General features: G+C 21.4%; 8 protein-coding genes across 8 annotated transcripts; all 8 read left to right on the top strand. All coding sequences in view use genetic code 6, as the record gives it.

Annotated features, from left to right (window-relative positions):
• Positions 1-665: 665 nt before the first annotated feature.
• TTHERM_000941378 (cyclic nucleotide-binding domain protein) lies at positions 666-1947 on the top strand (the record flags this gene model as incomplete). Its single annotated transcript, XM_012800790.1, has 2 exons — positions 666-809; positions 901-1947. The coding sequence occupies exons 1-2, from the start codon at positions 753-755 to the stop codon at positions 1945-1947; spliced, it is 1104 nt and encodes a 367-aa protein (XP_012656244.1). The 5' UTR covers positions 666-752.
• An 896-nt stretch (positions 1948-2843) lies between these two features.
• TTHERM_000941379 (hypothetical protein) lies at positions 2844-5390 on the top strand (the record flags this gene model as incomplete). Its single annotated transcript, XM_012800791.1, has 10 exons — positions 2844-3363; positions 3430-3781; positions 3928-3999; positions 4053-4232; positions 4385-4471; positions 4585-4680; positions 4749-4853; positions 4910-4984; positions 5069-5143; positions 5240-5390. 10 exons carry the CDS (start codon positions 2844-2846, stop codon positions 5388-5390), a joined length of 1713 nt encoding a protein of 570 aa, XP_012656245.1.
• A 1821-nt stretch (positions 5391-7211) lies between these two features.
• On the top strand, positions 7212-10136 carry TTHERM_00941380 (cyclic nucleotide-binding domain protein; the record flags this gene model as incomplete). The annotated part of the gene is made up of 14 exons (XM_001026898.2): positions 7212-7247; positions 7303-7352; positions 7548-7631; positions 7808-7897; positions 8041-8130; positions 8245-8334; positions 8516-8605; positions 8805-8894; positions 9057-9146; positions 9211-9300; positions 9471-9560; positions 9648-9734; positions 9791-9880; positions 10049-10136. The coding sequence occupies 14 exons, from the start codon at positions 7212-7214 to the stop codon at positions 10134-10136; spliced, it is 1155 nt and encodes a 384-aa protein (XP_001026898.2).
• A 642-nt stretch (positions 10137-10778) lies between these two features.
• TTHERM_00941390 (endoribonuclease L-PSP protein) lies at positions 10779-11225 on the top strand (the record flags this gene model as incomplete). The annotated part of the gene is made up of 1 exon (XM_001026899.3): positions 10779-11225. One exon carries the CDS (start codon positions 10779-10781, stop codon positions 11223-11225), a length of 447 nt encoding a protein of 148 aa, XP_001026899.1.
• Positions 11226-12391: 1166 nt separating this feature from the next.
• On the top strand, positions 12392-14366 carry TTHERM_00941400 (IQ calmodulin-binding motif protein; the record flags this gene model as incomplete). Its single annotated transcript, XM_001026900.3, has 6 exons — positions 12392-12443; positions 12583-12749; positions 12820-12882; positions 12950-13027; positions 13861-14196; positions 14274-14366. The coding sequence occupies 6 exons, from the start codon at positions 12392-12394 to the stop codon at positions 14364-14366; spliced, it is 789 nt and encodes a 262-aa protein (XP_001026900.2).
• A 575-nt stretch (positions 14367-14941) lies between these two features.
• TTHERM_00941410 (WD domain, G-beta repeat protein) lies at positions 14942-16389 on the top strand (the record flags this gene model as incomplete). Its single annotated transcript, XM_001026901.3, has 4 exons — positions 14942-15153; positions 15244-15488; positions 15541-15686; positions 15745-16389. 4 exons carry the CDS (start codon positions 14942-14944, stop codon positions 16387-16389), a joined length of 1248 nt encoding a protein of 415 aa, XP_001026901.2.
• Positions 16390-17197: 808 nt separating this feature from the next.
• Positions 17198-19680, top strand: TTHERM_00941420 (kappab-binding family nuclear factor, putative; the record flags this gene model as incomplete). The annotated part of the gene is made up of 10 exons (XM_001026902.3): positions 17198-17253; positions 17400-17464; positions 17574-17633; positions 17710-17804; positions 17866-17943; positions 18027-18272; positions 18358-18852; positions 19046-19312; positions 19364-19538; positions 19616-19680. 10 exons carry the CDS (start codon positions 17198-17200, stop codon positions 19678-19680), a joined length of 1602 nt encoding a protein of 533 aa, XP_001026902.3.
• A 1059-nt stretch (positions 19681-20739) lies between these two features.
• TTHERM_00941430 (nucleoside transporter family protein) lies at positions 20740-22143 on the top strand (the record flags this gene model as incomplete). Its single annotated transcript, XM_001026903.2, has 1 exon — positions 20740-22143. The coding sequence occupies one exon, from the start codon at positions 20740-20742 to the stop codon at positions 22141-22143; it is 1404 nt and encodes a 467-aa protein (XP_001026903.2).
• Positions 22144-22513: the final 370 nt, after the last annotated feature.

The raw sequence follows: 22513 nt of genomic DNA on the forward strand, positions 1-22513 counted from the left end.
AATTAATAAATATATTAGAAATAATAATGCAAAATTGCATATTTCATCTATCTAATCTACTTTAGTTAAAATAAACTTTCAAATTATTTTCTTAATAATAATTTTATTAATTTCATTGTTGTTAATATCTTCATTCAAATTAATTAAAAAAATATATCAGTTTGTGGGTGAAAAAATTTCTATTATTTAAAATTAAATTGATTATATTATGTATAATGGTCAAGAATAAAAATTATATATATGTGTTTTAAATTAAATTAAATAAGAATATACAAATTTATTTTTCCATTTAAATTTTTTTTTGGTTTATTTTTTTAGATGTTAAAAAATTTTATCTATTTTCTAATTAACAGCTTCTAAAATAACAAAATAATTATTAAAATTAAGAGTTAAATATATGAAAAATTTATTTTTCTTTTTTGCAACTTATACAAATAATTTCTTTTTTAAAATTAAAATAATTAATAAAATTAGTAAATTATTTTTATTACTTTTATTTTATTGCTTAAAAATATTTTGTTTTCTTAAAAGAATTTAGCAAATTAGCTAGTTAGTTAGTTGATATTTACTTTAGCTAGTAAAATAGAATTTAGATATAGGATAAATTTTATTGTAAGATACTAAAAAATAATAGATGCACAAATATAATTTTTAATTAATTTAGATTGCAAAAATTTAATTAATTCAATTCAAACTAATTTATTAAGCAAACCAATTCTGCCAAAATATTTGAACAAACTCATATTTAAAATATGCTTTAACATAATAAAAGTGACAATAAAATGAAGAAAGATATTCCAGATCTTACTGTATATTTTTAAAAATAGTTTTCTTAAATATCAAAAGAAATCATTTTGTTATGCATTTAGATTAATATTTAATTTTAAATACTAATTTTAGCCAGACGAGGAAATCAAGCAAATAAAAGAGTATATTTCTCAGGTTTTTTTCAAAGAAAATGAAGATAAATAGATTAAATAATAGCTTTTAATTGATATTGAAGAACTAGATAAGGATGATATGAAGTTGGATGGAGATTTTTACTTCCATCTTTACAATATTTATCAAAAAATATTTAGTAGATAATAATAGAATTTGAAGGAGTTTAAAGAATTCTCTACCAAAATTGAAGATTAAAGAAAATAAATTGAAGATAAAGACCAATAAATAATTAAAATTTTAGATGAACATACTTCTTACAAGTTAGATGGAATCAAATCTAACTTATAGCTGATAGATTAGCAATTCATCTAATTAGAAAAAGAGTTTAATACTACAAAAGAAGATTTAGATGAACATGTTAGCTAGATTTGCTAAACTGTAGAAAAGACTAAAGATGATTTTTATAAAAGCATAGAAGGTGCAAATCTTTATTTAAAGACCAATAAGGATTATGTTTAGTAAATTAAAGATGAATAAGAGGCTAAAAAATAAAAAATATAAGAGTACAAAAGATAGCAAGATGAGATTAAAAAAGAAATGAATAAAACTGAAAAAATGCTTGATAATATTTGTTAATAAATGTCTGCTAAGGCTTCTGAAGAAACTTAAAACTACTAATTAGAATAAAAAAAGAGAGAAAATTAATAACTGCAAGCATAACGTGAAAAATTGGATGAGCAGCTTTCTAGAAAAAGATTAGAATTTTAAAATCTTATAAAAAGTGATGAAATAGTACAAAAAAGACAAGCATGGATTACATAAGAAGTGGCATATAAATTTGTCAAAGGGCGCTAAAAAGAACAACTTAAAAATGAATATGAAAGCTTGCTTACAGAATATAATTAATTGCGTGAAAAGGTCTCAACAACTTAAAGCAATATAGCTAAAATTAACTAAGAAACTGCTTTATGTAGAAGAAAAAGAGAGTTATAGACCTATGTCAATCTATTTTTACTATTCATAATTATAATCATTTTGTTTACTTTCCTCTACAAATTTTATTGAAGTATTTACATATTTATTTAGGTTTTTAGTTATACGTTTAAAATAAATTTAATTAGTATTACTTAATGTTTAATTATCTCAATACTAATTTTTGATTAAAAATAGTTTTTTCAGTTTAAATAAATTAATAAATATGATTTAATTAATTTTAACATTATTTAAGCACTCAAAATTATCTTTTAAATTAATATTGAATTTATAAAAAAATATTTCAACATAACTAAACTAATTTATTTGTTTGTTTGTATCTAACTAATTTCATAATTGCAAAGCATAAAAATTATTGATAATTTTAAGTTTTAAATATGGTTTCAATCAATTTATTTAGTATTTATTCATTATTTTAACCAATTTTTAAAATGAAAAAAATATTTAACTTTTTATTTTTTTAGATAGATAGATAGTTAGATAGATCTTTAAATATTTCAAAAAAGTAAATAAAGCAAAATACAATTTTGATTCTTTGTTTATTTAAAATCATATTTTGAAAATTTTAAATAAATTTAAAATGCAAAGTAAATTCAATTAAATTTTTTTCATCAGTATAGCTAAAAATAAAGTATCTTAAAATATATTGAAGTTAAATGTGAGTTATAAAAAAATTTAAATGAATTTATAAAACTTAAAAGTAAGCTTTTTTATTTTTATAATAATCACATTAAAAATTAATTTATCTCCTAAAAGTTCATTTTTAATTAAGATATTCATTATAATAAAACAGAGCGTAAATTAAATTATTTTGAATTTAGAGTAGAAAGAAAGAATAAATAATTAATTTTCTGTTTACTTATATTTATTTATTGAAAAAAAGAGTTTGTTTTTAATTAATTATCAAAATCAATAAATTGTATTACCATAAAAAACTAAATTTCCAAAAAATAAACTAAATATTAAAAATGAATAAAATTATACTTAAAATACCAAGATAAGAATTAAAATAAGCAATTGATAGCGAGGTTAATCAATAATTACTTAATCAACAACAACAATAGTAAGTAACAAAATTCAACATATACCTTAATTAAAAAGATTCTACATCTAAAAAATCTGATAACTCGTCAGCTAGATAAAAAGAAGGAGAAGTAGAACTAGATGGTAATATCCTTGAAAGCTCTAATTCAGATAGTAAATGTAATTATACTAATTTAAAAAATGAAGAAGAATAATAATAAGAAGTAGATGAAGAATAAGAATAAGAATTAGAAGAGGAAGAATGGGAGGAATAAGTAAAATAAGAAAAAAATAACCAGTATAATTAGTTATTAGTAAATCAATAACAGCAGTATGTAAGAAAATGCAGGGTAAACGTTTTTAAATCTGCAACATCTGAAAAATCTTATGAAGAGTCAGATGAGTAAGAAGAAGAACAAGAAGAAGAAGTAATAGATATTACCCTTGAAAGCTATGAATCAGATAGTAAAATTAATTATGATAATTTTGAAGAAAAAAATAAAAAATAAAAAACTTGATCTAAAATAAAAGAAGAAGAATCATAATATCTATAATTTGAGGAGGAAATAAGATTATCAGAAATTGAAAATCCTAAAAGTGAAGAAAAGTGTGATGAAATAAAAAGCTAAAATAGTGATTTAGGTATTAACAAAGGGTGTAAAAGTTAAAAAATAACAATCACACAAAGAGTAAATAATCGGTATAAACTAATTTAATTTTTATTTTTGAAATATTAATGGTAATCAATAAAATTCAATCTACCAGTATTATTTATTTCTGAACTCATATTTCAAAAAAATTAATAAAACAATAACTAAAATTGTTTTAACTAAGGTCCTTATTTTAGGTAAATTTTCTTTTTAATTGGCTACTTAAAAAGAGGGTAATATTTATATTTATATTTACATTTTATTGTTTATTTTTTTAGGTTTTATTAAGTTGTATTTTATTGAGAAATTTTTTGAAATTAAATTAACACTCTATTAAAACCTTTTAAATATAAAAACATATCTAATAACTTTACTAAAGAGATCATTTCTATCTAATTTGCTAAAAGATATCTTAATACTCAAATTTGGAAGAACTATCACTTCCGTTTAAGTAAAATTTTTCATATTAATATTTTAGTAAGAAAATTATTAAAAAATGTTAAGTATCTTGGATCATAAAGAATTCCATAAAATAGCAAAGGTGCTTATAAAATTAAATTAACTATCTCTTCTTAATTTTAGTTATTAAGAAGATACTGTTTATATTTTAGATAAAGTATGCTAATAACTGTTAGGACTCTTAAATTATTGCTAAAAACATATTAAATTTAGATTAGGTTTAAGGTATTTAACTATATTTTATTTTTATTACTTCAAAAATGAAAGAAAATTTTTAGAACTTTGTTAGTTTGAATTATTTCAAAAATATTTTTATTTTATTTAAATAAGTAAGATTTCAATAAAAAATATTTTTTATAAATAAATTTTTCTTTTAGCTTTTGGTGTTTTCCAAATTTTAATATGAAATCGTGTTCTCAATTAAGAGTCTTGCAAAATTTAAATTTACTAAATATAGATGTGATGTAATTTTTCAAATAAATTATTAATTAATTCTATTTAAGCTTGCTTTTCTTTAGATTTACATCAGTAAAAAATTTAGTTTATCTATTTTAAAATTACTAATTATGAATAAAAGGGATAAAATATTTAATAAAAAGGATTCTTTTGATTTTGATTTAAAAGAATTGCTATCTAAATGTGTCAATCTATAGAAATTACATCTTAATTTGATGTAATCATTTTATGATTAAAATTTATTTAAACTTGAGCTTAATTAATATTGTTAATTATTTTAAATAGAGATCATTAAGCAAGCCCATCAATATTAGGTTAAGGTTTAGAAAAATGCGAGTAACTGATATCTTTGAGAGTTTAATTCGCAAGCTTAGAGTATTGGCCAAGACCGTATAAAATATTTCATAAATTAAAATTAAAATTAAAAAATAAATTTTATTGAAAAGGATAAGTGGGGTAGATTAATTCTTTAATAGTTTAACTAATTGTAGAAATCTTAAAAATTTGCATTTGGAATTTTCGTAAAGAAAACTTTATCTTTTTATTTAACTTTTAACAATTAAATTCAATTTATTATTTACTCTTTTAATTAAAATACAAAATAGGATAAGCTAAATTGATTTATAGGATTTGATAAAAGGATTATAAAAATAACAGTAGTTAGTCACTTTTAGGTTATTGTAATTTTTTTATTTTATTTTATAAAAGTTAAATCATTTAAAAACTTTTTAATTTGATAAAGATTTATTTAAAATGTTTAAACTATTAAATAAAAGTATTTGTTAGGAAATATGTACAGACTTGGTCTAATCGCTTGCAAAATTAAAAAGATTAGTTTGTTTTAATTATGATAATGAATAGGAACCAATAAAAGAAACTTACAATGACACTTAGGTTTTTGGTTATTATTTAAAATAAAAAATTTGATATTGTAATTAATTAAAATTTTATTAAATAACAAAACCATTTAGTTTGTTTTTATTTGCTATACATACAATACAAACAAAGCAATCAAAATGAATTTAATTGTTATTTATACTATCATTTTTTACTCTTTAAACATATTTATTAATAGAAATATTTTTACAATTACAGCAATATTTAACCACTCAAAATAATCTTTAAAAAATATAACTGAATTTATGTATAAAATACTTTGATATTTTAAAATTGATTTTTATTTAGAATTTGTTTAATTTATTGATACTAATATAATATTTCAGTATATACATATATTGGACACTAATATAAAATTTTAGCTTATAAACACTTTACCATATTTCATTAATTATATGGAAACTTTATTCATTTTAAAGTTTATGGACACTAATCTTTATTTTTAATTATTCACTCACTCACTCATTCATTATAAATAAATGAATCCTTGAAAAATATATTTCAAAATTAATTATTTCAATTTTGGAATTTTTCTGAAAGCAACAAGCATTTAGAATGAATGAATTTAAAACATCCAATTATATCATTTCTTATTCTTCTAGATTATTATCAAACAATTTTACTAAAAATGTAAGTGCTATTCAATGTTTAATAGTAAAAAGAATGTTTTTTCTAAGATTTATTTTATATTTATGTGAGAATAATTTTATTTTTTTTGTATCTATGAGGAAAAATTAGTTGAGGTAAATAAGAGTAATTAATTGCTCAGGTATTTTGTTATTTTTTTAGATTCTGTAGATTTTTAGCGTTCCAGTATTAGTTTATAAAAATATTGAGTTGAATAAAAAAACAAAAGTTAGCTATTAGTTTTTTTCAAAGATTAACTTTTTAAGGCAGTTAACTTAATTCTTTTATGTCTATTAAAATTAATAAATAAAGATATATATCAATAACTATTTTAATTTTTCTTTAAAAAATACTTCAAAAAAGCTCAAACAAAATTAAATTTTATGTCATTTTAACCACAATATGAAGCTGTTAATTTAATCTATGTATTAATAAAATTGAAATTGTAAAGAATATGATAGATTTATTATATTTTTAAAAATAAATTTTAAAGAATTTAAGCTTTATGCTGCTTTTAATTAGTATACCATGCAAAAAATAGCAAAAAAGCAAAAGTTTCTTTTGTTATTTTAAAGTGACCTAAATTATGGATATAAATTTATTAAAATTCATGCATTCTAGTTTATTTTGTGGGGATAATTTATATTACTAAATTAATTATCTTTAATTTTTATTCATATGAGGATATTAATTTAAGGTAGGATATAAATTATATCGTTTGTTTTATGATATTAGTTCTATTTTATTTAACAGAAAGAGCTTTGATTAGTGATATCTGATATATTCTAATTTATTATATGGGTTCAATATTTACCATCGTTTTTTTAATCAAAAAATGTGAGTCGACCAATTTATTGTTATTATTAAGTTAGAAAAAAATCAAAAAAGCAAATATATCTATCTATGTATTAAAATTAACTGATTAAATTTTAATTTTTTTAAATTAACCATACAATTTTTGTCATTTTTTAATGTTTTGAATTAAGTTAATAACTATTTTTAATATTGTACTACAAGTTAGATAGCATCCATAAATTAACTGCTTGATTTTTAATTAAAAGATAACCTTATACTTCACTTAGTTTTACTGTGCTTACTTTAATTTCAACATTTGTTCTAGCAGATGATTGTTCAAAACTGTAAAAAAATTGAACAACTTTTATAATTAATTTATATTTCATAAAAAATAAATTCAATCAATAATCTCTCTAAAATACAAAAAAAATGACAACATAGGAAACAACATTTGATCAAAGTGAAGTAAATAAATAACTACTTTTTATTTATTAATAAGTCTATTTTTTACTAAAATAAGTTTTTGAGTTCTGATCTATCATCACACTAGAAGGTTAACATACAAATAGGGTAATTTAAATGAATAATAATATTAATGATTTGAGATTATTTTTTCAACTTCCTTGTTTAGATTTATTTTTATATTTTTTTACTACTTCTACTGATAATTATTTATTTTCTTCTGTTTTAAGTTATTTAATGAGTATTTTGATAAACTTTTTTATTTTTTTTTGAATATTAACTTATGCTTACTAAAATAACTAGTTACCTATACAATCTTGAAAATGGTGACATAGGCACTGCTTTGGGTAATTGTCATAATCTCGAACATTTGACTCTTAACCTTGAGTAAATTAATCTATTATAAAATAAACACAATTTTTATTTAGTGTTTTTCTCATTTATTTAGGAATGTATGCTGTTTGTTAATTTGCTTATTTTATTATAAGAAAGAAAAAACTCTTTGATAATTTTTTTTACTCTTTTTTTCATAAAATTAAAAAATCTTTAAAAATATAAAAAAGACATAACAAGATGGATGCTACACAAATAGAATCATTAGCATCTAATTTAGCGAAATGCGAAAAACTTTCATATTTAGATCTAAATCTTGAGTAAATTTAGTTATATTATTTTAATTGTTAATTAATATATTTATAGCTTAATTAAGATTTTTCTTATTTATTTATTTTCTTCAAATAATTAACATTTAATTTTAAGTTTTGATGTACTTACTTCTCTTCTTTTTTAAAAATAGGTGCACTAAAATAAATCCATAAGGAGCTTCATAATTGATTTCTGAATTAGCAAATCTCAAAAACCTTTAAACTTTAATACTCAATTTAAGGTAAAATTATTAATTTAGATATTTATTTTTTATTAGCTTTTTTAGAAGTTAAAATCATTTTAAACATTTTAGTTTTTTTTTTGTTATTTCATTAAAACTTTCATTAATAAATAGAAATAATGAATTTGATTCAAGCAGTCTTACTGAAATAAGTTCCGCATTAAAAAAATGCACTAACCTCACTGAATTATCACTTGATTTCTAGTAAAAATAATTTACTTGTTTTTCTTAAAATGATTTCATTTATTTCAGATAAAATTAAAAAGAAAAATAAGCAAGCCACTTTATTTATTTATTTATTTATTTATTTATTTTATTTGTTTAGATTATTATTAACTTTGAATTAATTATTTGGATAAAAATTTAATTTCTTATTTAACTTAAGTAATAACAAGATAAGATAAGAGGGTGCTATATAATTGGGTTCAGCTTTAAAACACTTAACTAATATCATAAGTTTTTCGCTCAATCTTGAGTAAACATTTAAAATTTCATTTTTTTCATTTTTTAATAGAAAATATTCAGAGCTAATTAATGGAAAAAATATATTTTTCTCATTTTTAATGTTGAGTTGATTGCGACAAAAATTATTTATCTTCTATTTTTAATACTTTGACTTAAGTCATTTTCTTTTTTAAATAGAAATGATTATATTTAAATTGCTATTTTAATAGGGAAAATTATATTTATGGTGAAGGTGCTGAAGCATTAGGATAAGCTATCGAAAACTATGAAAATCTTTAAAATTTGACTCTCAATCTTGAGTATATTTCTAATAAATATTTACAAAATTAATTAAATCTATTAAAAAAAATCATTTTACTTACTTTATATTAGTTTTAAACTAAGTTTTTATTTTTATAGATTTTTGCTTAAATTTTTCTCTGTATTAAAATTAATAATTTTTAAATCTAAATTATTAATAGTAAAAATCAGATCTACCCAAAAGCTACAGCTGCTTTATGTACTTCAATAGCCAAGTGTAGTAAACTCACAAATTGGATATTTTCTATCTCGTAAAAAATTTGATCTATCTTTTGAAAAATTATTTTATAACTAAAAATTTTTAATGATTAAAAGATATAATTTTATTGATGTAACTGGTGCAAAAGGTATAGGGTATACTTTAGAAAATTGTCCTAATATATAAAAAGCAACTATCAACATCACGTAAAAAATTAAAAATTATGTTAACTTACTACATTTATCATTAATCTCAATAAAAGTAAAAAAAAGATCCATCCCTTCTATATTTTTTTTCAACCATTTAAATTAATTTTTGTTGTATTTATTTCTGCTTCTTTGATAAATTGAACTAAAAAATTGAATTATTATTTTAGAAATAATGGTCTTCATATAAAAGGCACAGAAGCTCTATGTTCTGGATTATAAAAAAGCACCAGTCTCACATAGCTTAGTCTCAACATTAGGTAAAAATAAAAAATTTTATTTTTACTCTATTCCTTATGATAATGAATATTGGATAAATCAAAAATTTAATTTAAATATATTAAAAGCTCTAACGATATTGGCTCTGGTGTAGAAAGTTTAGCTTCTGCTTTGAAGATTCTACCTAATCTCGACTATTTGTTTCTCAACCTCAAGTAAAAATAATTTATCTCTTTTTTAAACTAATAAATAATTTTTAATTTGACCATAGTTAAAATGACATTGGTTCGTATGGTGCTAAAATTTTAGCCAACAATTTGAGTGAATCCTAAAGTCTTAAAAGTTTATATGCAAGTATCTGGTAAAATAATATTATTAATGAGCGCTATTTTTTAAATAAAATAAGAAGAAAAAAATTTTTAAATTAATACGTTAATTTTTTTAAGAGTCTTTTATCTATTTTATCTTTTTGATATATATTAAACTATCTTTTTTTGTATTTATTATTCTTTTTTAATGAAATTATAAGGTATAATAATGTTAGTGAGAGAGCAGAATTTGATATGAAGGAAACACTTTCGAAATTATCATCAGTATCTATTTCAAATTTCTAATGATCAATCAATTTAGTTAGATTGATCCTAGAATTACTTTGTTCATAAATAAGATTATTTTTTAATGCTTTATAATATGAATATTAAACAAATAAATAATTAAATAAAAATATTTAGTAAGTATTCTTTTTTATGTAAGAATGAATGTTTTTTAAGTAATTTTACTAAAATTATTTTTGATTCAATAAAAATTATATACTGAGTAATACTTAAATTTATTTTTAATTTTTATTAATTAGTATTTAAATTTTAATATAAAATTTACCTAACTTTTAAATAAATTCTTCTTTGTATTATATCATTTTATACGAATTGAGAAATTGCAGTACTTAGAGAAGAAGATTAATTATATCATGCAAGACATTTTTTATAATTAATTAAAGTAAAAAAAAATTGTTAATTTAAACTCTTAAAATGGATGGGATTAATTTTTTTAAGTCTATTAAATTTTAGTAATTTTAATCTTTAAACGGAATTAGCAGTTCCTAAAAATAAATTCTTTTATTTGATGATTGATGAAGAAGAAAAACAAACCAATACTTTATATTAATATATTAATTTTGGTTATTTAATCGAAAGATTTTATAATAAATTATTTAGATTCACATTAAATAAATTCGTATTATTAAAAAATAGGTACTTAAAATGGCCAGCAGAATATAATCTCTCAACAATTAAATTAACAATAAATAAAAGCTATTAACAGCTGTTACTTCAAGCAATCTTCCTTAACCTATTGCACCTTTTTCCCATGCAGTAGCCATTAATGCTAACTCTAAATTGCTATTTGTTTCAGGATAACTCTCTCGTGATCCTAAATCTGGAAAGTTTGTTCATGCAGATAATGTCGCTCTTTAAACTGAACAAACATTAATCAATCTAAAAGAAGTTTTAAAAGCAGGTGGTAGTGATTTACAGTATGTAGTCAAATGCACTGTTTACCTCAACGATATGGCTCATTTTAACCAAGTTAATGAGGTATATGGTAAATTCTTTAATACTGATGTAAAGCCTGCCAGAGCATGTTTTGCTGTAAGAGAATTACCCGCTGGAGCTAAAGTAGAAATTGAATGTATTGCTGTTGTCCCATGATTTTCAAAATTCATAAAATTAGTTATGCTCATGTAGTTAAATGTTTTATATTTATTTAGTAGTATAATTTTAGTTTTATAAATTTCATCATCAACATCAATAAGAATAGTCACAGTATTATTTGTTTTAGACTATTTATATTAATTTTGTAAATTAAGAAAAGTAAATCTTCCAAGTAATTAATTTCATCAAAAAAGATATTCATAATATAAAAAAAATCATTAAAAAATTCATTATATTAAATAGGTGAACTTATTTGATTGATAGATAATGATTTATTTTTTTATTCAATCACAACAGAATTTTAGTTTGTAATATTACAATTTCTTTAAAAATTATTTTTTAGAATGCATATAAGTTAGTTAAAAAAAATTATCTAGCTTAACTCTTTACATAATTTAATTACGATATTAACATTATTTTATTCTAATATTATGAATATTTTTATTACTAAAACGAGTCAAATATTTTCTAAATATTAATATTAAATAAATGTTTCTGTTTAAAATTAAGCATGCTCAAAAATAATTAAAAAATATGATAAGAAGATTTAACTAAAATTTAAGATTTGAGTATGACAAAACATATTAAAGAAATGCTATGAATGTTATTGTATAACCTTTCTTTAAATATTTCAAAACCATTTAATAATGCATTTTATAATAAAAAAAAGTTAAAGCTAAATTTACTCTTAAATATTAAAATAATTCACAAAATAAATATTTATTGATTAATTTTTAAATGAAAATATAAATTTGAGTATTTGAATTATTAAAAGATTTAAGGATATGGTAATAAGTCAGTGTGGTTTGTTTATATGATTAATAGACTGAACGGCTTAAATTTTTATATTGAAATAAAGATAGATGCTTGCTTGCTTTTAATATGAAAAAAATTTTGAATGCTTGATTTATTGATTGATTGATAAATGAAAGATATTTTGAAATAAAATATAAATAAAATTATAAAAAGGAATGAAGGATATTAACAACTTTCAATTTTACGATAAATAACTAAGAGAATGATTTGTAGCTAAAGATTAGTAATTGATTTTAAGTAAAAATTTAAAAGGAAACGGTTAATAAGGCAATCAAATAAAAAATTCATAAATAACAAAATCTTTCATTCATATAATTAAAAGTAATATAAAAATATTAAAATAAGAAATGTCTGCTTTCGGCTCTCCTTTCCAATCTACTATTCACGGTCAATAAGAAGGTAAAGTATTTCATTTAATTTACTAGCAAGCCTATTCGGTGTCTAAAGTGAAACCATAAAAATGAAGCTAGCTATCCATATTTTAAAATCTGTAGCCTTAGCAAATTATTAATTATTTTTCAATGATAAAATTACTTAGATTCACCCAACAGAGTTAGAATAAAACTTCTTGGTGAAAAGTGGTAAAACATCTAACACAACATCGACCGTGAAAAACAAGATCGTAGAGATATTCTTGAAGAAAAGCTTAGAAATGTCGAAGATAAAATTAATTCTGAACGTCCTAATGACGAACAAAGATTTAAAGTATTTATTTTGCTACTAAATGAAATGATAAAATTTAAAAAGTAACAAATAATCATTATCTGATAAATAGGTATTAAAGGAGCAAGTTTTGAAGCTTTAAAATACTCTTGAAGAAGAAAAGAATGGCAGAGAAGTAAAGCATTTTATTAAAGACAAGTGAGTTTAATGTTGCTTCAACATATTTTAATCTAATTTTATAGGTTTTTGATGAAAGAAAGGGTAAAGAAATTAAGATTCTTGATGAAAATTTACACAATCTTTTGGAAGAAGAAAAATCGGTAAATAATTTATTTATTAGCAAGCAAACAAACAAACAACAACATCTTTGAAAAACATAGCAAAACTAATTTATTGATGAATACTTTAACAATAAATGGAATCACTTAGTTGATTTTGTTCAGCATATTATAATTAATCATTATTTAAAAGCAATAAATCTTATTTCTTAATAAAGCTTGAATAGGACGAATAAATAAATAAATATTTAATAATTTTTTCTCCTTCTTATTTTAATTACTCACAAAAATTCACTGCTCGTAATATAAAATTTGAAAATAAGAAATTTTAAAATAAATTAAATTGAGCAGTAGATATGGCTTAAATTATAAATAAATCAGACATGCATACATATATGCACGATAATCACAAATTGCTTGATTTATATATAGATAAATAAATAAATACCAAGAACCAATTTTAAATTAAATAAAAATTTATTTTTTGAAATCTTTAAAATAAATAAATGCAAATGAAAATAGCTAGCTTTTATTATTAAACTAATATAAAAAAAATAATTAATACTAATATGACCTAATTAGAGAAAATCATATTGAAACACATTAATAAACTTTTAATAAATCTCATAATAATAAATAAGTGCATTGACTTATAATAAAATAAAAATTTATCAAAAATAATTATTTGAAAAATGAAATTAATTTTTGCTAGCTTTATGCAAAAAATAATTAATTTTATGAATTTTTTTAAACAAAATGTTGTCTTTTATGCTTTTAAACTAAATTTAAAAATGAGGTTTAATGAGTTTTTTAAAATCGATTTAATTTTGAATACTTTTTTATGATTATTTAAATAAAATTATTTTTAATTTAAGAGCAAAAGAATGGTTGAAAGCAACCTTTTGAAGCAAATCGATGAAAAGTTCTACAATATGAACTTAAGTCTTTCCAAGAATAACAAGGCTTATGAAGAAAACACTGAAATTAAGCTTAAGGAAGTTTAAGCCTAGATTGGATTTATTAAGGAACAAATCGATTTAGAAAAGAGAAAGAGAGAAGAATCTACCAATGGTTTGACTGATGAGATCGAAAATGAATTGAATAAATTCCACGATGTCCTTCTTATTGAAAAGAAGGTTCGTGAAGAAACCCAAGCTAAAATATATAGAATGATTGAAGATATCCACTCTAAGCTCCAAACTGAATTGGTCGTAAGATCTATTTTAATAATAAAATTTCCATTTTTGTAAGTGAATAGCTTTAAATGAATTATTTGAATAATTAACAGTAAGAAAAGAGAGACAGAGAATCCACAACTGAGTCTTTAATTAAACTCTTGGAAGACACTTGCTAGAGAATTGATAAGAACTTCCGTCAATGAAGATTCATATTTTGAACAATCAAATAAAATAAGAAAAAAGAGTTGTTTTAATAATAGTTTGAATATGATTTAAAAATTGCAACTATCTAAACTATATACTATATTAAATTCTATAAGACATATCTATATGTATGTTTATTTTTCTCTATTAGTATGTTATTCTATTTCATTTCTTCTAGATTTTGACTCTCCATATTTAGATTGTTTTTTCACTTGAACTTTAGAATACAGCAAAAATCTACATATTAATTTCAAAAGAGACTACCTTATTTTGATTGGAAATAAGGTATTTTAATTTTAAAATATAATCCTTGTACAATAGTATTGTAAAAAATCATTAGTCACATTCATTCATTAAATTACTTCTAGATTATACCTGTGTATCTTGCTTGTTATTGATATTTTTTTAATTTTAAAAACAAAAATGACTCTACAATTTTTATAATAGAAAGAATCTTTACTAAGTTTCTGAATTTATAAATTAATCAGAGATCATTAATTATATCAAAAATTATTTAAAAAAACTTATTTCCAATAATAATAAAAAATTAGATTTTCAAAATTTTAGTTTAAAAATGATAGTTGACGACCAAAAATTATAGTCTAACTGGTATAACAGATAGATTCATCCTTAAAATAAGATAGTTAAAGCTCACTTGAATTCTATTGAAACTTTATCTGTTAATATAGCCAATCCTACTTAGTTTGCTACAGGATCTCATGATCATCTGGTCAAACTATGGGATTTGAATACTTTTAAAAACACATCAACATTGTAGGGTCACAAGTAAATCAATTTCAAATTGTTTGCAAATATAAAAATATCTAAAAATATTCGCTAGATCTTAAAATACAATTTTATAAAATAATAATAAAGAGAAGGAATTTGGAGTACTTAGTATTCATTAGATGGGAAATAATTGCTGACTGCTTCTCCTGATAAATCTCTAATCATTTGGGATCTTAGCAAGGGAAAACCAGCATCTGTGCTAAAAGAGCACCACAACAAGGTTTACTTTTGTTAATACAATGAAGATAATAAACTTATTGCTTCTGGAGGAGAAGACTCTCGTTTGATCATTTGGGACACTCGCAAAGGAACTCCATTAAAAATCATCTAAAGTAAATTTTGATAAATCTAAAGACAAGTGTTGAATATTCATTTTAAATAAAGGCGAAAATAAGATTATTTATAATATAAAATGGTCTAGATGTGGTAATTATTTAGTGACATCTGAATATGGAGGTGTTAGTAAAATTTTTGAAACTAGAAATTTCTCTCAAATTGCCTCATTTGGAAAGTTTTCAGAAGATGAAAGAGTAAAAGAAAAATATATTTTGTTGAAAATTAAAATGAACTTTAAAAATATTAAAAAAGGCATGGTGCTGTGACATAGATTTTAGAGAAACTTCCAAACATAAAAATAAAATATTTGTGGGATATGAAGTACATTTTTTTAAACAAAAAAATAGTTTAAATTCTAAACCTAATTTAATTAAAAGTCAAGAATAGTTTAAGTGTTAACTTTCTCTCCATAAGAAAAATCTCTAAAACTTGACTATGAATTCTTAGCTCATATGGACCCTATTAAATGTCTTAACTTAGATGGTCAAAAAGAGCTTATAATCACTTCATGCAGAGTAAAACTTAATAAATATACAAATTAATTTCATAGTTTTTAATTGCTTTTCAATTTTATTATTTCTAAATAAATTTAATGAGTTTATTTAAAATTAAATATTTTATTTTTAGTCAAAATATTAAGATTTAAGAAAGAGATTGAATTTGTTTTTTGATAAATTATAATTAAATGGAATTTTTTAAATTTAAAATTTAATTTAGGATGGAAGTGCTAGAATATGGGAATCTTATAGAAGACCTTAAGAATATTCTCCTAAAGCTATTGGTACTTTATTAGAACATGATGAGAATGTATCAAGTATTTAGTTTGTACCTCATGCTTCTAAAACACTACTTTTAACAAGCTCTTATGACTGTTCTGTCAATTTTTACCAAATTTGATTTATTAATTAATATTTATAATAAATTAAACATTTTAAGTTATTAATCAACACTTATATTTATTAGTTTATAAAATTGTATTTACTTATTATAATTAATTAATTAATAATCATTCTTTAAATATTTTTTTTTAGAAAAAAGAGTTATTTATTTTTAATTGATTTTAACTTAAAATTATTTAAATTTTACTCAATTAAAAATGAAATTTAAAATTGCTTGATACTAATAATTTATTAATAACTATATATAGCTAGTTTTTTAAAAATTAATATGTATCTCTAGCGAGATTTTTCTGTTAAATTCCTTTGGTACACTGAATATTGAAAATTAAGATATGATTATGATATTATATTTAATAATCTGTTTATATTTTGGTTTAAATTCTTATTTTTAGACATTATTTGAGCAGTTATCATGATAATAAAAAATTATGAAGATGAAATAGTAAAGCTGGCTGCTTCAACCTCAAAATTTAATAATGTGGAAGGATTTAAATCATCACGGAGGGAAAGTTTCTCTAATTGCACATTTAAATAAATTTGAGAGGCTATTTATAAAAATGCAGGACATCTGTCTAACAATTAATTTATGATTTATTTGGGAAAATGATAATTATTATTTATTAGAAATCAATTAAGAAAAGATCTATAAAATAATTGATAATATTTTGTTATTATTAATATATTGATTAAAAGAAATATAAAAACATTGATAGTTTTCATTTTAATTTGTTTATTTAAGCTTGCCATCTCATAAAATAATAGTGTAATTTTTATCAATATAAATAGCTCAATAACATAGCTAAAACATGAGTAAAATTTCATAGCAATACAAAGAGGAAGACATGTTCACCAAATCACAATAGTAAAACTTAATTAATTTTGGCAGTGTTTTTAGTGGCTCATTTTTATAAGAGCTTGTTTTATACTTTGATCTCATTTTATCTTTTTGATCACTAAATTAAATAAATATCTTTGCTAAAATATTTATATTTGCTTAACCATAAATAGCTTAGACACATACACTAAAATATATACTTAGATTAAAAAAACTATGGATAACACCTTAGAAAATGGTAATTCTGAACTATTTCTTTTTAACAAATTTAAGAACAAAGGAATTTCAAGATCCTTCAGTTTAATTAAATTTCGAAGCCATATTAAGAATTAAAAAAATTAAAATAGCTCTAAATCAAGCGGATGTTAGCGACTATTCATCTGATTATGGCTTAGATGAGGAATTAGGTAAAATTTGAAATTTATTTAGACAATACGTCTTGAATAGAGGATCTTCTTTTACTCATTTTGTCTTTTAAATTAGTTTTTGAAGAACATAGTTAAGTGAATTTGTATATCGAAGGATAAGAAAAATTAAAAGTGAGTGAAGATTTACTTAATTTAGATGACTTAGCAGATGTAAATGATATATTTATTTATTGTATTAACTGAATTTAAGACTTCTACAATATTGTAATAGTTTTTTGATCTCAACACATTGACATCTTTACTTGGTAAAGAAGAGCTCTAAAATTTAAGAAAATTACTCCCTCAACAAGTAAAGATATTTTCAATTTTACTTCAATTATTTTTATTATATCATAAATTCTGACAAGCAAACTAACAACTAATATAAATTAGGAAACTGAAGAACAATAAAATGAAACAATGAAAATGCTATTTAGTGGTCAATCTTTTAAATTTGGAGTTAATCCGTTGAACGAGTTCTTGCAGAAATGCAAATCTGGTAGCTACACAACCATGAGACAATAAGAATAGAAGATATAGAGAAAAATGGCATTACAGACTTTGAATAAATATTACGAAGACACTCTTCTAGAAGTTAAGTAAAAATTAGTACCTGAAACCATAAATCGTGTCAAAACAGTATAAAATCATTTTTTTTATCTTTATAATTTATTTAATAATAATAATAATAAATATTTCATTATAAATTTATTTTTATTAAAAGCTTTTAAAGAAGAGAAAAGCGATTAAAAGAGTTGAGGAATTGTTAAGTAGCGATAGCGATTAAAGCGAAAAGAGCTTTATCAATCTGAGACCTGATGTAGATTTTGATGAAGTATCTGTTGGTAACAGTACTGATGGAAGTGAAGAAGATAGAGATAATAGACGTAAAAAACCTTAATAATATGGTAATGTAGGAGGAGCTGGAGGAAATAATGGTGGTATGCAATAAGCAAATGGTATTGGTAATTAAAATGGTAAATAAAATAGCTCAATGTCAAATGGATTGGTAAATGGCTCTAAAAATAATAACACAAACGCAGCTAGATCTGAAAGTAACTACAATCAAAATGGATCTCAAATAGCCAATTCAACTCGTTTTGATAACAATGACTCAAATTCAAACATCGAATTAATGTCTGAATAGTAAAAATCAAAGTATTAAACCGTTATAGACACACCTTAACCTTACTATAAAATCAAAAAGAGTAAAGTCCCAGTAAAAATTTTAATTTTTTTGAAACAGACAAAAATAATCAAATCAATAATTTAAAAAAAATATTCAAAGCAACTAGTAAATTCTGCTTGCTTGCTTGATTATTTAATAGAGATAAAAAATTATCAAATCTGCACTTTTTCATATTATTTCTAAATAAAAAATATTTTATGATTTATTGTTACTATTTTAAAAGGTCTCTTAAGAATGGATAGATAATTACAGAGAGTAGGAAAGGCAAAGATATGAAAGCCCCACTAAACCTTGGATATATTTTTTATAAGATGGATCGAAGACTTGTGTGGCACCTGTTTGCAAAAAATTAAATGTTTCAATGTAATCAAGACCTCGTGATCATCTCTTTTTAAAATAGAAAAGATCACCATATATTACAATTCTTTCTCTTGTAAGAGATGCCTGTGCTAGATTACCAAACGGGCAAGGAACAAGATATGACATTTGTGTAAAAGAAGCTTTTATATGATATACATTAAAATTTTTTTTTATATAATAGGAGTTACTTAAAGAAAGCTAATACATTAATTAAGATCTGACTTATGATAAGGTAAGTACTATAGTAAGTGGTGCTCTAGATAGATTGCACTATTTGGATGATCCTGCTATAAAATACGACTAAGAAAAAAAAGTCTGGTTTTATTTACATAGAGACAGAGAGTTAGACGATCCAGGTAAATATTCAAAAAAATTTATTTATTTATTTATTTATTTATTTATTGTATTTTAATTTCTGCTACTTAAATTAAAGCTTGGAAAGACGACGGAGGAGAATTAAACATATTAAATGTTTCATAAAGTAATACTGCAGTTTGAAAAAAAAATATTTATATAACAAATAAAAAACAAACAAATCAGATAAACTTAAGTTCATTTATTTATTTTCTGGTATTGTTTGCATTAATCGATTAAAATCTAATTATTTCTAAATTAAAATTAATTTAAAGTGTAATGTTAAAGTTATTTACTTCAAATTGTATTGTTTTAATATATTTCAATTTTTTTCAATCAATTATTAAGATATTTATCTATTTTTTATCTGATTTAATGTTATAAATTAGTCAATAATAATTTTTTGAAAAATAAATGAAAATAAAAAAATTGTTGTATATTTTTTAGTATCTTAATAATCTTAAATATGCTCATTAGAATATTAAGTTAGTTTACAATAAATTTTGATAAATTAATACTTATAAATTATATTAAAAGAATATTAACACATCAAATTTTATGAAGATTTACTTGTTAAATTTATTTATTAGATAATATAGATACTCACAAAAATAGATTTTATTAAATGAATTTTAACTTAATTTTATTAACAAATAACTTTTAAATATTTTTTTATTTTACTAATTTAAGGTGAGTGTTTGAAATTAATTAAAAAATTTGAGTAAAGTAATAATTTAAATTGTTTTATAGATTGTAAATAGTATTTAAAATTAGTTATAAATTAAGGGCTTATCTTTAAAGAAAATTGTTTATTATTTCAACCAAATATAATTCATTTTGTAAATTGGTTTTATCAGCAAACAATTTTTCAAGGCTGTTGGGTATACATATTAAATTTCGATTACTTAATGTAAGTTACTATTGAGAATATTCTTGGATACAATATATCTTCCAATTTTATATCTTCACCTTACTTTTTTAATAAAGGTTTAATGGGATAAAGTACTCAAATTAAGAAAACACTTTTTGATGTTACTCCAAGAAATAAAAAATAGAACGTAATACGTATTTCTTAAATAGAAGTTATTTAGATAAAAGAAATATTTGTAATAAATTAATTTTTTACAAATATAAGCAATTAATTAAAAAGGTAGCTAACAAAATCAACTTATCAATCAATCAATCATTTTTAAGTATATCAAAATGGAAAACAACGAAAATCTACTAATGAGGGAAAAAAAAGATTCTAATCAAATATTTAGCTATGTTTATTTTGTTTTGCAAGGCATAATTTCATTATTAGGGTATAATGCTATCTTAGGTTCATTAGATTACTTTGCATAAAATTTTAGTGATTATAACATTTACTTTTATCTTCCCTTACCTCCTATGATAACATTTAATTTAGTCTCACTTGCTATGCCTTTTATCGCACAGAAAGTTTTATTCCCTTTAAGAATATCAATTTGCATTTTTGGAATGGTTGTAATCCTAGTAATGCTTCCTATTGCAACAAACTATTTATCCTAAACAGCTGGAGGCTTTGTAGTGATCATGATTCTTTCTTTAATTTGGGGTGTTTTTGGTTAGATTTTTAATAGCTCATTGCTTGGATTATCTTGCATGATGGACCAAAGTAAAATAGTAGCTTACAATATAGGAAGTAGCGCAAGTGGAATAATAGTTATCTTAATTAGAATAATTGTTGTTTGTTTTTTAGGCGATGATGTTAATTTTTCTACTTTGATTTATTTTCTTTCTGCTGGGTTTCTCAACGTAGTAGGTTTTATATTGCATCAATTTTATGTTAAGACAACGAGCTATATGAGTCTTTAAGAAAAAAACAAATAAAGTTTAATATATTAATAAGAAGAATAAATTATTGAAGATTAAAACTATCTTGAAGATAACTCTCCTGAATAAATATAAACGGTGAGTACTGCAACTTACTGCAAAACTATTGAAAATCAAAAGAAAAATTAGAGATTACTAATCTAAAATAATAATGAAAATGATAAAAAAGCACTATCTCATTATTCCCTCAACGAAAACTAGGATGAAAGTAGTAAAAAATCATTTCATAAACTTAATTTCAGATAATAGTTTATTCAATATTTACTCATAGCTAAAGATTTAATGCCTTTACCTTTATTTATGCTCTTAAGCAACGTATGTGCTAATATGATGTACCCAGCTATAAGCTTGAAAAGCTAATTATAAGGAATTTCATACACTTGGAGCTGTATATGGATTATTTTCATGCATAATGTATCTAATGTTCTTGGTAAACATGTAGTAGCAATAAGAAGTCTATACAATAACAACATCATCTATTCACTTATCATTCTACGTTTTCTACACTTTATTATATTTATAATGAATGCTGTCAATAGTGATTCAATCTTCTCTGCAGACTGGATCATTTGTCTAAACATAATTGTTTTTTCTTTCTCTGCAGGATACACAGATAGTGCTCTTTTTATTCTTTCCACTGAAAAAATGATTAGCAATTATCATAGAGAATAAGCAGGATTTGTAATGGCTTTTTCTTTAACTTTTGGAATCATGGTAGGAATATTTTTGGCAATGCCATTTTAAAATATCTGAATAGACAAACACTTAAAATAAATTTAACGAACTATTAATTAAATTAACAAAACATCTAAGATAAATATAAAGTAATAACTATTCTCATAAAAAATTAATAAAATATATTTATTTAGTTTTATAATAAAAACATTAAAAAAATACTTATTTAAAATAAATTAAAATTAATTTTAAAAGTCAATTAAATTTAAATATCTCATTAATAAATAAATAAATATAAATTGTAAGTAAACTTCTATTTTTATTATTACATAAAACTATAAATGTACCATATGCTGCTAAATTATGTTAAAAATTCATTTATTTTTGTAAAAATATATAAACAAATATTTTTTAAAACATTTATTTTGATGGATGATAAGTTAAAAAT

This window comes from Tetrahymena thermophila (assembly GCF_000189635.1).
Source record: "Tetrahymena thermophila SB210 genomic scaffold scf_8253930, whole genome shotgun sequence".
Classification (NCBI taxonomy): Eukaryota; Ciliophora; class Oligohymenophorea; order Hymenostomatida; family Tetrahymenidae; genus Tetrahymena; species Tetrahymena thermophila.